Source organism: Leptodactylus fuscus, chromosome 5, assembly GCF_031893055.1.
Source record: "Leptodactylus fuscus isolate aLepFus1 chromosome 5, aLepFus1.hap2, whole genome shotgun sequence".
Taxonomy (NCBI): domain Eukaryota; kingdom Metazoa; phylum Chordata; class Amphibia; order Anura; family Leptodactylidae; genus Leptodactylus; species Leptodactylus fuscus.
The window spans coordinates 54,855,157-54,870,743 of record NC_134269.1 but is presented as its reverse complement, the minus strand read 5'-3'; the positions used below and the strand labels follow the sequence as shown (position 1 = coordinate 54,870,743).

Below are 15,587 nucleotides of genomic sequence, written 5' to 3'. Positions count from 1 at the left end.
AACTTTTCACAATAAAAGTTTTACTGAAGGAATTTGATGCTGGACTTTTCCATTTTGGACGATTGCATTCATTATGTAAGCCCTGTGAAGCAAGGTGTACCTGCCATGTCTTAAACAGCTCGCTGCACATGGACTAGAAGTTGCCAGAGCTGAGACTGGAAATCATCACCAGCACACTCTTGAGTGTGGGAGGATGGCGGAGGGGTTTGCAGAAGATTTACCTGTAGGAGACCCTGAATTTCCTGATAGCAGTGCTAAATCTCAGCATGTCAAGCTGAATTATCCTAGTAATATGTATTCTGCCATTTCACCAGAAGAGGTCAGTGTGTATTCATATATAAATGTTTGGGAATTAAATAGTCTGTAAAAATTACAAAACCATTTCCAGCATAAGTCCTGGACTTTTATTTTCTAGATAATGATAGTTATAATGGATACACCAACATAACCATGCACAATAATGGAAAAGCACAGTTTTGTAATTTGTAAGCTTTGTAATTTATTTGATGTGTTCCAGGTCTAAAGTTCACTATACACAATACATAAAAACCATCTAAAACATCATATCTACACCTTCAGATAACCAGTTGACAACCACTATGCTACTGAGCTGTTCTGGCTCTGCGCTAATTGAAGATATTGCCTAAGTCTGGGGTCAGCAACCTTCGGCACTTCAGCTGCTGTGAAACTACAACTCCCAGCATGCTCCATTCACTTCCATGGGAAGTCGGAGAATAGCAGAGCAAGCATGCATGCTGGGAGTTGTAGTTTTACAACAGCTGGAGAGCCGAAGATTGCCTACCCCTGTTCTAAGTGATGCCGTTTTTCATCCTTACATGGAATTGGTCTTCACTGTAGAGAGCCATCAGCTCGCTACCTCAACCAGGAGTGAACCTAGTCTTTGTGCCGCCTGAGGCGGGCGTCAGAAAGCCGCCCCTCCCCCCCAGGGAGGAGGGGCGGAACCGATCGGAGGGGGCGGATCGGGCGGCGTTAGCAGGCAAGGAGAGGACCTGCTCTCTGCTAAGTGTGAGGGGCGGCCGCTGGAGCAGCGCTGCGTCCACAGGGCCGCCCCAATCCACCGCTCGGTGACGGTGACGCTAAGCCAGTCCAGGACAGCTTGTCAAAAATGCCCTACAGGGAGGAGCAGAAGGCTTAGGCTGGGGCAGCCTCAGGGATGTTGCCAAACAGACATTGAATTGACTTTTCATTTTTAGGTTTAGTTCACTTGGGGAGCGTACGGGCAAAAATCCACCTGCCTCGACTTCCAACAGTCGCGGCGCTCCAGTCCGGCGTAGGCCCAAGTGAATGGGCCTAGTCCGGAGCGTGCAGCCACGAGGATTGCACCTGAAGAAAGGGCAGCTCGCTAGCGGTCTCCATAGACCACCATTGTGAGGGGTCGGATTAAGAAGTGGATTCCGCACCATAATTCGCCCCCTCTGTGCCTGTGTGAACGGGCCCTAAAAGTACAATTTAGATACCCTCCAAGCAAATAGAAGAGAATAATGTTCACAGTATCCATGGACTTGTCTATGGAACAATGTTTATCTCCTTTGATTCCACCATTATATCATTTCCATGATATGATGATTACAATCCAATCTGTCTTATCCCCATTTCACCTGATAGCTAGAAGTATGGTGATACCAGCAGGTTCGGCCTGGTCATAGGTGAATCCCATGGTGGGCCTCCTGATAAGGTACAGTACACTCACTGTCTCTCAGTATCTCAACCAGGCTATTACATCAGTATAATATATGAATAGAGTGTTTATGGCCGGGCCCCTATGTGGCCTAAATGGCGCCGTTTGGCTACGGCGCTTTTCAGTACCAGCAACATGGATGGGATTCTTGGGAATAAGAATAAGTCATTAATATCTATATCTTGGACTACCCCTTTAAGATGTTGATGATATGCCAGTTATATAACACTATCAGTAAGGACATAGCCTTCTCCACCATAGCCAAGATTTTTCTTACAAGGACAGAATTAGAATAATTAAAGATAAGAAATAAAACAGGAACACCATTGCGTGCTAGCAGAACATCTTTATTGTTACTATAATGGAAAGAGAAAAATCCACACACTATATAAACCTGCTTTCAGAAGACAATCATGTTAAATTAAATTAGATAATTATATTTTGTTATAGATAACAATTACAAAAAAATCAATGTAAATTATAGTGCAATATATCAGTAGTGTAGCAGCGTCCATATGTGACTTACCATTGAACCCGAGGTACACAAATCACACAACTTATAAAATCTACATCAGGTTTCACTCTAAAAATGCCCCTCGTGGTACCAACATTTCTAATCCAAAAGTCTTCCACAACTAAAGCTCCCCAGCTAGTATTCCACTCCTGGCAGAACATAGGCACCAGTTATCCACCTTCCTGTATCCATCATTTACTAACTGCTTAGATAGTATAGGTATCATTAGTGCAAACAAAGCATTTCCCTTACAAATCTGGACAAATTAAACCATATAAATAATCGAGTTGTTCTCTTGTGTCAAGTCAACAGTTTCATTCAGCCTCTCCTTATCTATACCTGCTTCTAGGAAAGCTGAGTGACAACTGATAAAGCAGCTCATAGAAGGTCATCACCCAGCTTACTAAGAGCCATATGGACACAGTGCGCTGCATTATTAGCAGATTGACCATTCAGGAGTCTAAGAAGGCTGCTCCTCTCTCCTGACATGTCCATTTTAGTAAATTTAGTAAAGTATATTCTACATGAAACAGCAATTCTGGATCATCTTTTCTTATAATTTTGCTTTGATTTCCTCTGTTATAACTACTAGAAATCTATGAATAAATTGACAAGTGGGTGTTACTAGTAGGGGGTTTGTCCCTGCAGATTCTGACACTATCCAAGCAGGAACAAACTCCTCTGACAAAAGAAAAAATTACTCAAAAATCTAGTTGGAATAACAAAGAACGGCAAATTTAGAAGATAATGTGCAGTTTTTTCTTGCAGAAATGACAAATTCTATTTCTTACGAACATAATGCAGATTTTTTTTCTTTAAGAATAATAAGACAATAAGAGTTTAGTTGCGCTTCTGCATTGCGCCAGGAATCCGCACCATGCACCCCGAGAAGTTATCGAATGATGGATATATATCAGTGTATGATATCTAACAGGGCTCCCCATCCAGCGAGCTATTCCATCATTTGTAACCACAGCTAATGATTATCTCTTTTCATGTAGTAAATAGAGATGAGCGAACACTAAAATGTTCGAGGTTCGAAATCCGATTCGAACAGCCGCTCACTGTTCGACTGTTCGAACGGGTTTCGAACCCCATTATAGTCTATGGGGAACAGATACTCGTTAATGGGGAAACCTAGAACCCTTGTGCACACTCGGCTCTGCTACATCAGAGCCGAGGGTGCACTAGAACCCTTGTGCACACTTGGCTCTGCTACATCAGATGTAGCAGAGCCGAGGGTGCACTAGAACCCTTGTGCACACTCGGCTCTGCTACATCAGAGCCGAGGGTGCACTAGAACCCTTGTGCATACTCAGCTCACGCTAATAGAATGCATTGGCCAGCGCTGATTGGCCAGAGTACGGAATTCGACCAATCAGCGCTGGCTCTGCTGGAGGAGGCGGAGTCTAAGATCGCTCCACACCAGTCTCCATTGAGGTCTGACCTTAGACCGCCTCCTCCGGCAGAGCCAGCGCTGATTGGCCGAAGGCTGGCCAATGCATTCCTATGGGTATGCAGATACTCAGCAGTGTTGAGCCAGTTCTGCTCAACTACACCGTGTGCCAGTCAGCCCATCAGAACCCTTGTGCACACTTGGCTCTGCTACATCAGAGCAGAGGGGGCACTGGAACCCTTGTGCACACTCAGCTCACGCTAATAGAATGCATTGGCCAGCGCTGATTGGCCAATGCATTCTATTAGCCTGATGAAGCAGAGCTGAATGTGTGTGCTTAGCTCAACTACTCCACCGGCGTAGTTGAGCTAAGCACACACATTCAGCTCTACTTCATCATGTTAATAGAATGTATTGGCCAGCGCTGATTGGCCAGAGTACGGAATTCGACCAATCAGCGCTGTCCAATGCATTCCTATGGGAAAAAGTTTATCTCACAAAAATCACAATTACACACCCGATAGATTTTTAATAACATTCCTACCTAAATAAAGGTTATCCCTAGCTATCCCTGCCTGTACAGCTACTAGAACCCTTGTGCACACTCGGCTCTGCTACATCAGATGTAGCAGAGCCGAGAGTGCACTAGAACCCTTGTGCACACTCGGCTCTGCTACATCAGAGCCGAGGGTGCACTGGAACACTTGTGCACACTCAGCTCACGCTAATAGAATGCATTGGCCAGCGCTGATTGGCCAATGCATTCTATTAGCCTGATGAAGCAGAGCTGAATGTGTGTGCTTAGCTCAACTACTCCACCGGCGTAGTTGAGCTAAGCACACACATTCAGCTCTACTTCATCATGCTAATAGAATGCATTGGCCAGCGCTGATTGGCCAGAGTACGGAATTCGACCAATCAGCGCTGGCTCTGCTGGAGGAGGCGGAGTCTAAGGTCGGACCAGAATGGAGACTGGTGTGGAGCGATCTTAGACTCCGCCTCCTCCAGCAGAGCCAGCGCTGATTGGTCGAATTCCGTACTCTGGCCAATCAGCGCTGTCCAATGCATTCCTATGGGAAAAAGTTTATCTCACAAAAAACACAATTACACACCCGATAGAGCCCCAAAAAGTTATTTTTAATAACATTCCTACCTAAATAAAGGTTATCCCTAGCTATCCCTGCCTCTACAGCTGTCCCTGTCTCTTAGTCACAAAGTTCACATTCTCATATGACCCGGATTTGAAATCCACTATTCGTCTAAAATGGAGGTCACCTGATTTCGGCAGCCAATGACTTTTTCCGATTTTTTTCAATGCCCCCGTTGTCGTAGTTCCTGTCCCACCTCCCCTGCGCTGTTATTGGTGCAAAAAAAGCGCCAGGGAAGGTGGGAGGGGAATCAAATTTTTTTGGAGTTTGCCACGTGGTGTTCGATTCGAATCGAACAGCCTGATATCCGATCGAACATGTGTTCGATAGAACACTGTTCGCTCATCTCTAGTAGTAAACACTTATTATTTTATTATATTCTGTGTGATTATAGTCATTCTTTGACCATCTTTGAGCTAACGTGTTAAAAGAAGAACCCAACTGAATACGCGGCACATATTAAAAATAAAAAATACGTAAAAAGGTTTCAAAATCTTAAAAAAGCTGCATAAAAATCTTCACCAAAACCGTGTAAACTTCTGCGCGGCTAGTCGTGACAGGATGCCGATGCAGCATCGCACTCCTGATTAGGCCTGTATGAATGGGCCTAAATAGGAGCGAGTCTCAAGCCACGGACGCCACGGCTGAGTCAGCCGCCGAATCCGCGGTAGGATAGGGCATCTCGCTTCTTTTTTCCGCTACTAGCTAGTGGGGAAAAAAAAGCAAGCAGCTCCCATTGAAGTCAAAATCATCTGCAAAAAACTCTTGTGTGAACTAGCCCTTAGAGTTGGAAGAAGTTGTTATGTCGTGGGGAATACAAGCATTTACTAGCATGTCAGGAGAGGTGGCCATTTTTTTGTAAGGAGAAGATAATGGTGGCTATATTGTTGACACTGTTTTCCCTACAAGGCATATAAGGCACAAATAGTTGGTTAGAAGTTTTGACAACTTAACCTGGTAAGTTCAGAACATTATTTAGACTTGGGGTAAATAAGTTAAGTTTTTGCAGTAGTTCTCAACTTAATACAAGTATCTCAGAGTCCCCAAGACCGACATATATTAAAATAAAGAATAAAGTTGATGCAGCATTTCAGGCACGCCTCTATATACTCTCTCCTATTCAAGTGATGCATATCCAGACTTTACAGGCTACAGTCCACATAAAATAACAAGACTTGAGGAAACTCCCTGCAGTAAGACAATGATAACAATAGAGGGCAGCACTAATATATTAAGTTCCTGTAATTGTGCTTTCTATTGTGCAGTCCAAGCCTCCAATAAGGAGTATAACACTGTGAATTACATGCTTCTACTTTTTACTATATTTCAATACACCTTATAATTCCCCTTTTCCATCACAGTGGTTGACAGTAATCCATAGATCATCCTCAGAAACAATATCATCACCCTCAACAGAGAATAAGGATTGCGTGTACAGAGTCAACATATTTTACTTTGCTTTGTGTTATAGACTTGCTGGGCTCGATTCTTCCTCTTCTTGCTGAGTTGCTGAGTTGAGCATCCAGTATTCCGCTCATCCTTGGCGGACGCAGTGTTTCTTATGTCAGGATCACCCTGATCTGCCAACGTGGGAACCTCCTTTTGTATGTGATCAGATGATCTCTCCACAGGACAATTCTTCATCTACAATAAGAAGTGTAATATGACAGATGCAAGTCATTACTAGGAGAGGGGTTAGAATGACATCCGCAGCCTCAATGGATGGTGAGGGTCTGTAATTCTGCAGAAACTGCAGTGTCTGTACCTGCTGACAAGTGTCTGAGAGCGGAATAGATCTATAAGGAGCTTTTAACAGGTTTGACTACGGCAATGTTGGTGCTCATGTTATAAAATACAGATGGATAAGATGGATGGAGTGGATAAGATATCGATAAGAACTGCAATCAACAATCCTTTTAATCTGCCTTGGGCCGAAGACTGGAGTTCCTTAGGCACAGACAGACACACTGAAACCTGCCCTGCAATACGTACTTGTGATGTATGTCTGAGTACAACATATGGTGAAGGAGAAGAGTCGTGTTAGGATAGGAATAAGACATATTTATGGACAGAACTGTATATGAGTATGATCTCTTTATATCTTGGTACTTTTATCTGGCCATAAACAATACCATGATCTGCAAATACCTGTAGGATATCCCAGCTGTTAACAATCAGCTTTATGTCTATGGCCCTAAACAAAACTGCTTCCAATCAATAAAATTCTGCTCCATTGGTCACAACACTTATTTTTACCTAATAATTTCTCCCTTAAAAGAGACACTAACATTCACACAGGCAACTACCCAGTAACGCCTTAAAGGGATTGTCCTGATCTCTTTTACTGAAGATTCCAGGTAAAGTTTCTTTCTATTTAGTTTTACCATCTTCAGATTATATTAACAAAATCAGAAAAACTTACCACTGGGGTCTCACCAAGCTGAATCTGTAACCAAATATTAGTGCGTTGGCTCCAGTCACCTGGAGGATCTACTTCCCAAAGACGATCTTGCTCCTTGGCATTGTCTGCTAGAAATCTGCCACAGACTAATAATAGAAGGATATTATACTCAATACATAAGACTCGGCTTATCATGTCATTTATGCCCTCATTGTATGAACATACAGATGTAATTTTTCAGGTTGACACATATCATTTTCTGTTTATATGTGGGGACTTCTGATTGATTCACATTCTGTTCAAGATTAGACTGTTCATATCTTGTTATTTGAACACTGGATTCAGTATACACAAGGAAATCTCCTGGCACACACAGTGAACTTATTTATAGGCCCCCATGTAGACCAGTGTGTGTCTGCATACCTATTATTTTCTGTTTGGGTAAGCATCGTAGTATAGTGTACAAAGCCCTCCTATATATACATATATACATACTAGCTGGTACCCGCGACTTCGTCTGCGGTGATTGTAGAAGTGGGTATATACAGGCGCGGGTAAGGTTTTCGTACTGTGTATAAGGTATGGGATATGAAATGTAACTTTGTATCTTGTTTTTTCTGTAATTCTGAGAATACATGAGACTTTTGTGTTGAACGTAATTTGTAGTTCAGCTGCTATACGGTGTTCTGAGAAACTGTACATAGTGACTTTGGGACAGAGGTATTTCAGGTTAATATACTTCGATATACGACATTGTATGAGTTGTTATTTTGCGCCAGTACATGTAAGTTTTGGGTACAGGATACGCTTGAGCAAGCAACATAAAGTCTGGCCCTGTGCATGACAGTTTAGTAACTCCATGTGCCTCTTATTAATAGCAATTAACCCCATAATGTCCCTCACATTAACCCCTGTGTAAGAGTTACTGATAGAGATGAGCGAGTACTGTTCGGATCAGCCGATCCGAACAGCACGCTCACATAGAAATGAATGGACATTGCCGACACGCGGGGGGTTAAGTGCGCCGGCTACGTCCAAGCGGAAGTACCAGGTGCATCCATTCATTTCTATGGAGCGTGTTGTTCGGATAGGCTGATCCGAACAGTACACGCTCATCTCTAGTTACTGATATGTGAGAGACTTGGAGGTAATAATTAAGTATCTTCATTACTGAGGTCTTTTATTAGTCCCTCCATATGTCTCACATATTAGTAACCTTTATATGGGGCACACAGGGGTTAATATGAGGGACATGATGGGGGTTATTCCTATTAATATGAGGCACACAGGGGTTAATATGAGGGACATGATGGGGTTTATTCCTATTAATATGAGGCACACAGGGGTTAATATGAGGGACATGATGGGGTTTATTCCTATTAATATGAGGCACACAGGGGTTAATATGAGGGACATGATGGGGTTTATTCCTATTAATGTGAGGCACACAGGGGTTAATATGAGGGACATGATGGGGTTTATTCCTATTAATGTGAGGCACAGGGAGTTGCTAACACTAAACTAATAACCCCAAATGCCTGACATTAATGAGAATAGGAACTAAAGGAAGAGCTGTGTGTTTCTTACTTTCAGTTTGCTAGCAGCTTCCTGTCCTCCTCGGGGAATGTTTGCAGGGTGCAAACTGCAGGAGCTATCACTATAGCAGGCAGAGACTTGAGCGATTAAGCTCCACCCCCTGGGTTTCCTGCACCCCTCGCAAAGGGGAGTGTCCTTATGCCTCAGCTCTAGCAGAGCACGGACTTCATTTGACTCTTGCAGGTCCTGTGCTGCTGGTGTGCCAGTGAAATATGGCAGGAGTGCCATTCTTGGCACGTGTGCCAGGGGTTGCTGACCTCTGCTGTAGAGGGTAATATGAATTTTGTGGCTTGCTATGGTCCAAAGTGTGTGAGATTGCGGAGATAGTGATGTGAGTTTGGGTTTTGTGGGGGTCCTGGGAAAAACGTATGTGCGCTATTGTGACGAAAAGTAGCCTATTGCGCAATCGAGTGTAGGGACTATGTTTGTGGAAAATTTCAGCCAAATCGGTGGAGCGGTTTTTGCGTGATTGACCGCCAAACATCCGAACATCCAAAGTCACAAACCCACAAACATTTCACATTTATAATATTAATAGGATTATATATATATATATATATATATATATATATATATATATATATATATATATACATATATATATATACATACATACATATATGTTCAACACTTCATGGAGAAGTGTTGCTCCCTTTACATAAGCAGAGGACTATTCATTAAAAGTTTCCTAGCCCACTGGCTAAATAAAAGATAATGTTGTACAATGAGCGGATGTAGTACAGTGCTCTTATGTAAGTATTTTCTTACCATGATACATTTCTGCAGAAATTGGGGAGCTGATACCCAGGGCAACTTCTTTTGAAAAAGTCTGACAAAAGTCTTGCAGCATTACCATTCCAAAACCATGCCGCCGCCATTTCTTCTGCACGTAAATGGTGTCCAGCACTGGTAGCATGTAACATTGACTGCTTATGTCACATAAGCTGCCTATCAACAGACAATACATTGACAAAGTGAGTTATTTTTTGGCCTTTCCCAGCAGTCTTGTGCGATAGAGCTGTAGGCACTTTGTGTGCCCCAATATGGCATTTGTTTGATTCTTAGCGAGTTGCCAGTCGTGGCCTGTGAGAGGTTATGGCAGGCAAACATCTGTCTGGTAGATTTCCTACTGGTCATGTGCTATACAAGTGGGTACGGTCAAGATGTCACATAGGCCTGGCTGGAGAAGCTGACTAAATGAAGAAAGGGTGAGGGAGAGGGTGCCCTGATTTAAAGGGTCTGGTCCTAAAGGTACATACCAGCTATGCAATACTGAAACAGAGTTCATAAATCAAGATTATATAGGCTATTTTATGTAATCATATAAGCACTATACAGGATAGATAGATAGATAGATAGATAGATAGATAGATAGATAGATAGATAGATAGATAGATAGATAGTGGGGAAGTTAGCTCGGTAGAAGCAGCGGTGCGGACCCAAACAATATACAACTGGTTTATTAAAAAAAAAAAAAAAAAAAAATACAGGAAAATAAATAAACCTTGACTTCAGGCACAAAATAACCAAAACAAAATAAAACAGTAGAAACAAAATAAATACCTGCTCGTCCGAGCCACTAGCTAAACAGAACGGATAACCTAACTATATGTGTGGCTTACTTCCAGCCACACCAACAAAACAAGCGCAATGTTGTCTCACCGGACTCAGAGTTACAGAACAGAACCATACACCTGCTTTCACCTCATGGAACTGCCCTAGAATGCAGGAGCTGCAGCTTTTTTTGGCCCAGTAATGAGCCCAGAATCTACACCTGGGCTGAGGCCTACTCCAGATCAGCCCTGGACCACACATATGTCTGAAACCTGGGGCTGATACATCTGGACACTTGAGGTGCATACACATATACCCTGAACCTGCTCAGTGGATGCACCATGAGGGTGAGAGATGGTAACAAGAAACAGCAGTGTCGCTTTTTCTTTTGGTTGGAAAACATACTCCCTGAACCCACAGCATGTACCCCCTGGGGTATATGTACCACAGGTTCAGAACCCCTTCTATAGGAATACTATAATAAATTTAGCTTTCAGGGAGTACTTGTTCTCATGGTGTTATGGCAGGTGAAATGCTGCCTGGGAAGAAGTATGAAAATTACTTCTCCTCCAGAAGGAAAAAAATGATCTTTCTTTTGCCTAGTGCAGATTATGGTTCAGATTCATTGACGCAGCCTTTATGGGGTAACTGGTTCTCCTTGCAGAGATCCAGCTGGTATTGGGATTCTTACAAGCTAAGTATAATACACTCTTCACAGTACAACAAACCCTATAATTATGTGTATTATTTCTTCAAGATATGGTTACTGGAGGCAGCAGTTAATCTATTAACATTAATGTCGCCTTAATACAAAGTCAAAGACAGGGTTAAGAGGGATGGATCTGGCTAGCAGGTCATGTTCTCTACGGTTGACCAAGTCAGCAGACTGAGTATATTGTCAAAACACACAGTGGATATTGTCACTTCGGTCTGATGAGACAGTCAACAGGAGGTAATTATTTCTGCTGCTTTAATGCTGGCCTTGGCACAGGGGAGGCCAGAGGAGACCTCGCTGCCAAAAAATGACCCTGTTTGTTAAAAACACTGACACCACCAAGAAAGAATGCAGCACTGGGAGCTCACAAACAATGTTTTGCAAGCTGACATCTCACTACAGGCTCAGGGTAAACATGTCATTACCGGACAACAGGGGTCACTTAAACATCATTAAGTACTGGCACTATTAAATCCCTTTCATTGGCTTAAAAGAAAGGCTAGCATTTTCCCCTACGTAATTTATAATTAGCAGCAATACTGTATATATTCAGCATACCTTCCCATAAATGTGGACAGCATATCCCAGTCATGGAATATTTGCAGAGGATTTCTCCTACTCAATAAAATGGTAATCCAATGTATTTGTCTTGGAGCATTTTAAAGGTTTCAAACATTTTGTTTGGTTAAGTTAATAAGGTCCCCTCAACAATAGGGTGATCACAGGGAAGCCACAACCCAATTGGGGTACATAGAATGTTTTGATTGGCTTTTAGTTAAAATTTTTGGGGCACCATGTGAAATGACACACAATTCTATCATCATTTTTTGCATTTTATTTTCACGGCGTTCGGCATTAAAAATGACATGGCAGCTTTGTCCGGCAGGTCATGATGATTACGGTGAGACCATATTTATATTGGTTTTCACTGGTGTTGGAGTATCTTATCCTACTCCGGCGGCTGGACCCAGCCTTAGGTTGTGTAATACAGCCAAGAGCAGAATGTAAAGCTGCAGGTACAGTTTCTGTGCCCGTGGCATTACAGCGTGGTAATAGTACGGAGCTGAACATGAACTACATGCCGTGAAGTACTATTACAGTACTATTACAGCACGGAGTGGGAAGGGGGTTAATATTCTGAATTATGCACCGGGGTTTATACCGGTATGTTAATGCGATGGGGGCGTCCCATTGCTGCTCGAAAACCGACTCCAGCGCCGCCTCTGTCTTTTTCTGCATCAAGCCAAAGAAGGAAGGGGAGGATGCAGAAGAAGATAGAGGCGGCGCTGGAGTCGGTTTTCGAGCAGCAATAGGGACGCCCCCATCGCATCTCCTGTGCTGGTAGACGCCCCCATCGCTGCGAGAGAACTAATTAGCATACCGGTACAAACCAGTATTTCGAACGAACGGCGCGGCGGAGATCACTTCCAAAGGTAGGAGACGAATAGCCTTTCTAAAGGCTATTCCGACGTGTTACCTAGAAAAAAAAGTTTTTTAATGGTAGAATCCCTTTAAAAAAAAAACACTCATGGTTTCTGATGCAAATACCGAATCAAAAACCACATCGAGGTTTTCTGCCCCCCATTGATTTCAATGGGGTTTTCAAGAAGGAGTCCGCCTGAAGATAGGTCACGTCGCTTTTTTTTTCCGCAATTTTTTGACAATTGTAATGTTTGCTTGCAGGCTTGTAAATACAGTGACCGGTGACCAGTCTGCAGCTCCACTGCGAGTATAGTATTGCAAACAATGAAAACAGCATCCTATTAGTGGATGAGTAAGAGGACTATAGCATGAATAGGAAAGACTCCATGAAGATATGGAACATGAGGACATTTTATTCCTCACTGGAGGCGTGCTTCCATAACAATGTAATATTAGAGTTTAATAGGGAGGCTGATCCTTAACTGAACGAAAACTCAACTAGTATATTGTTAATAAGGCGGTTAGAGGAAACAGGGACTTATGAAAGAAGAAATGCAGTTTATGTCATTGACAAATATTAATTCTCATTTCCGTAATACAATTAAAACCATATGACAATTAGCAACCAGAATCTACAGCACAATATTAGGGATGCAATGAAAACGTGGTTCCAATTTCATATTGAGATCAGAAAGCAGGAAAACCTCTCTCTATGAACTTATACACACTTGGGATTTTTTTAACCCTTTACCTCCTGCAACCTGTAAAATCATTACAAAATGTAACTGAAAGACCACATGACTCAACTAAATCTTGTGCACAACATTAGAGTATAGGAATCAAAACATACAGATAGAATGACATTTTGGGCATTCACCTTTGTTTTTGTACGTGTAAAATGCCACAGCCTCTCCGTGGTGCCAGAATATCTTGGCCAGCTCCCCTGCAGAGTGTGGAAGGAAGCAAACCCCATTCTCCGAATCGCCGCCCTCCACAAAGCCACACACCAGGCAGTTCAGAACAAAGAGGACAATCATTTCTCCACATGTCTGAACCTGGGGAATGACAAACTTGATTACTCAAGGGAAGTACCAGTCTTCAAAGAATCACAAACTGCTGACAAGATCACTTCTCAGTCTAGCTCCATGAGTAATAAAGAGATCAATCTGTGCTTCAGGTCCTCCAGAAAGCTGTGACATGATGCTAGAAAAATAACATTAGCAAAACCTAACCTGTCAAAATGAGAAGTCCCGGCTAAAGTTAGGGTACAGGGATTGCAAAGCATAGAACACATACAGACAACATTATAGGGAATCTGCTATTACTATAGGCCGGGGCCCTACGCAGTGGAAACACTGGGGCAAAAACGGCAGCATTTTACAGTACCTGCAAAATGGATTCTGGCAGCATGTCAATGATACCTACTTAAACGCGTCATGTTCTGTATAGGTATAATAGAAGCAGAAAGTCTGCAGAGGGAATCTGTGGGCTTTCTGTGAAGCAGCTCTGTGCCTGCAGCTCACTATGTGGGCCCTTAGCCTTAAGGGGCCAAGTCAGAGCTGTCAGATTTATTATAGATGCGGTTTCCATAATGAAAGTCAGCAACACCGTATAGGGTTTAAAACCTTATTCGCCTATAGGAGATATTACCACTGCAGATTTGAGGATCCACTGCAGATTTTCAAATGCAAAACATGAGCTGTGGATTCCAACATACTCTAACATATTGGTGGCCCTAGTGTAAAGAATAACCTACAGAAAAATTTAACGTAGCCCATTATGTGGGCCATGCAGATATGTAAGTATACTCTGCAGGGAAAGAGGCTCACTGAATAAGTCTTTCTCATGGCCAGGATTTTAGCCCAAATGTTTGTTTAAAAGTAAATATCATTTCACGTTTATATAGGTGATATATATATACGTGATATATATATACGTGTTGTGTAGGAGGAAAATTTTTGTAGTACACTTTACTGACTTATTTTATTTCTTTTTACTAGAAAGCAGGCTCTAAACTTTCTACCTAGTAACATTCTAATGTAACATACACATTGGGGTCGACATTTTTTTTTGTCTATATTTGCGTCAAAATTTATGGTGCACAGCATTTATGACATATTTATGAACAATGTGCATCAGAAAGAATAGAAAAATAGGACTGGCTCGATACTTTTGAAACATCTGCACCAGAACGAGTGAGGTTTAGAAGGGTCTAACTTTACAACACAGTTATGAAGCAGAAAAGAACGAATATGGCGCAGATTTTCTTCTGCAAAGTAGATCTAAATAATGGTGTAATGAATTTCTGACAATTCCCATTGTGCACCACATATTTGTCTCCTCAACACGTGTGAGATGATTGTGTCTGCTTATGTTGTGCAAAAAATTGTAAGGTTTTTGATGCACGTGCCAAATATTTGTTCCTTACCGCCTGCAAATTAAGCTTTTTGTCTGGAGCTTCTAGAAAGACTCCATATTTCTAAAAGGTACTAGCAGTTACCTGCGACTTCGTCTGCGGGTTGGCAGTGGCGTTGAACCGCTTATATGTGTTGTCCCCCCATCTCTGCCGCTAGTTCCTTGTACCCCCATCTCTGCCCCCAGTTTCTTGTCCCCCCATCTCTGCCCCCAGTTTCTTGTGCCCCCATCTCTTCGCCCTAGTTTCGTGTCCCCCCATCTCTGCCCCCAGTTTCTTGTCCCCCCATCTTTGCCCCCAGTTTCTTGTTCCCCCATCTTTGGCCCCAGTTTCTTGTCCCCGCAGTTTCTTGTCCCCCCATCTCTGGCCCCAGTTTCTTGTCCCCCCCATCTCTGCCCCCAGTTGGAGTGTCGGGTGCAGCAGCCTCCTCCGTCCGCGATGTGTGCAGGTGGCCTATTATAGCTGCGGCTCCGGGACGATGTGGGCTGCCACCATCTTCTTCACTGTGTCCGTGCTCAATCGGCACACCCACATTCAGCCCCCAATCTATGGTGCCGCAGCCCTGGCTCTATAGCCCGCCCACAGCCTGCCATGCACCAATAGGAGGTGCGTGGACAGACCAGCGCTGGCAGAATGCCAGGTTCTACAGCCGAGCCGGGTGGTGTCTTTGGAGGGTCACGGTGGCGATTTGGGGTGAGTGACCCATATTTTAAAAAGTCTACTACATTT

General features: G+C 43.0%; 1 protein-coding gene across 1 annotated transcript in view; it reads right to left on the bottom strand.

The window, feature by feature from the left end:
* Positions 1-4,689: 4,689 nt before the first annotated feature.
* LOC142204849 (protein FAM169B-like) overlaps positions 4,690-15,587 on the bottom strand; it is a 22,429-nt gene continuing 11,531 nt past the window's right edge. Inside the window, exons 5-8 of the mRNA XM_075276177.1 lie at positions 13,323-13,500; positions 9,523-9,702; positions 7,180-7,304; positions 4,690-6,401 (exon numbers count right to left, since the gene is read on the bottom strand). Coding sequence (XP_075132278.1) covers positions 6,198-6,401; positions 7,180-7,304; positions 9,523-9,702; positions 13,323-13,500 — 687 coding nt within the window. The 3' untranslated portion in view covers positions 4,690-6,197. The remainder of the gene's footprint in view (positions 6,402-7,179; positions 7,305-9,522; positions 9,703-13,322; positions 13,501-15,587) is intronic.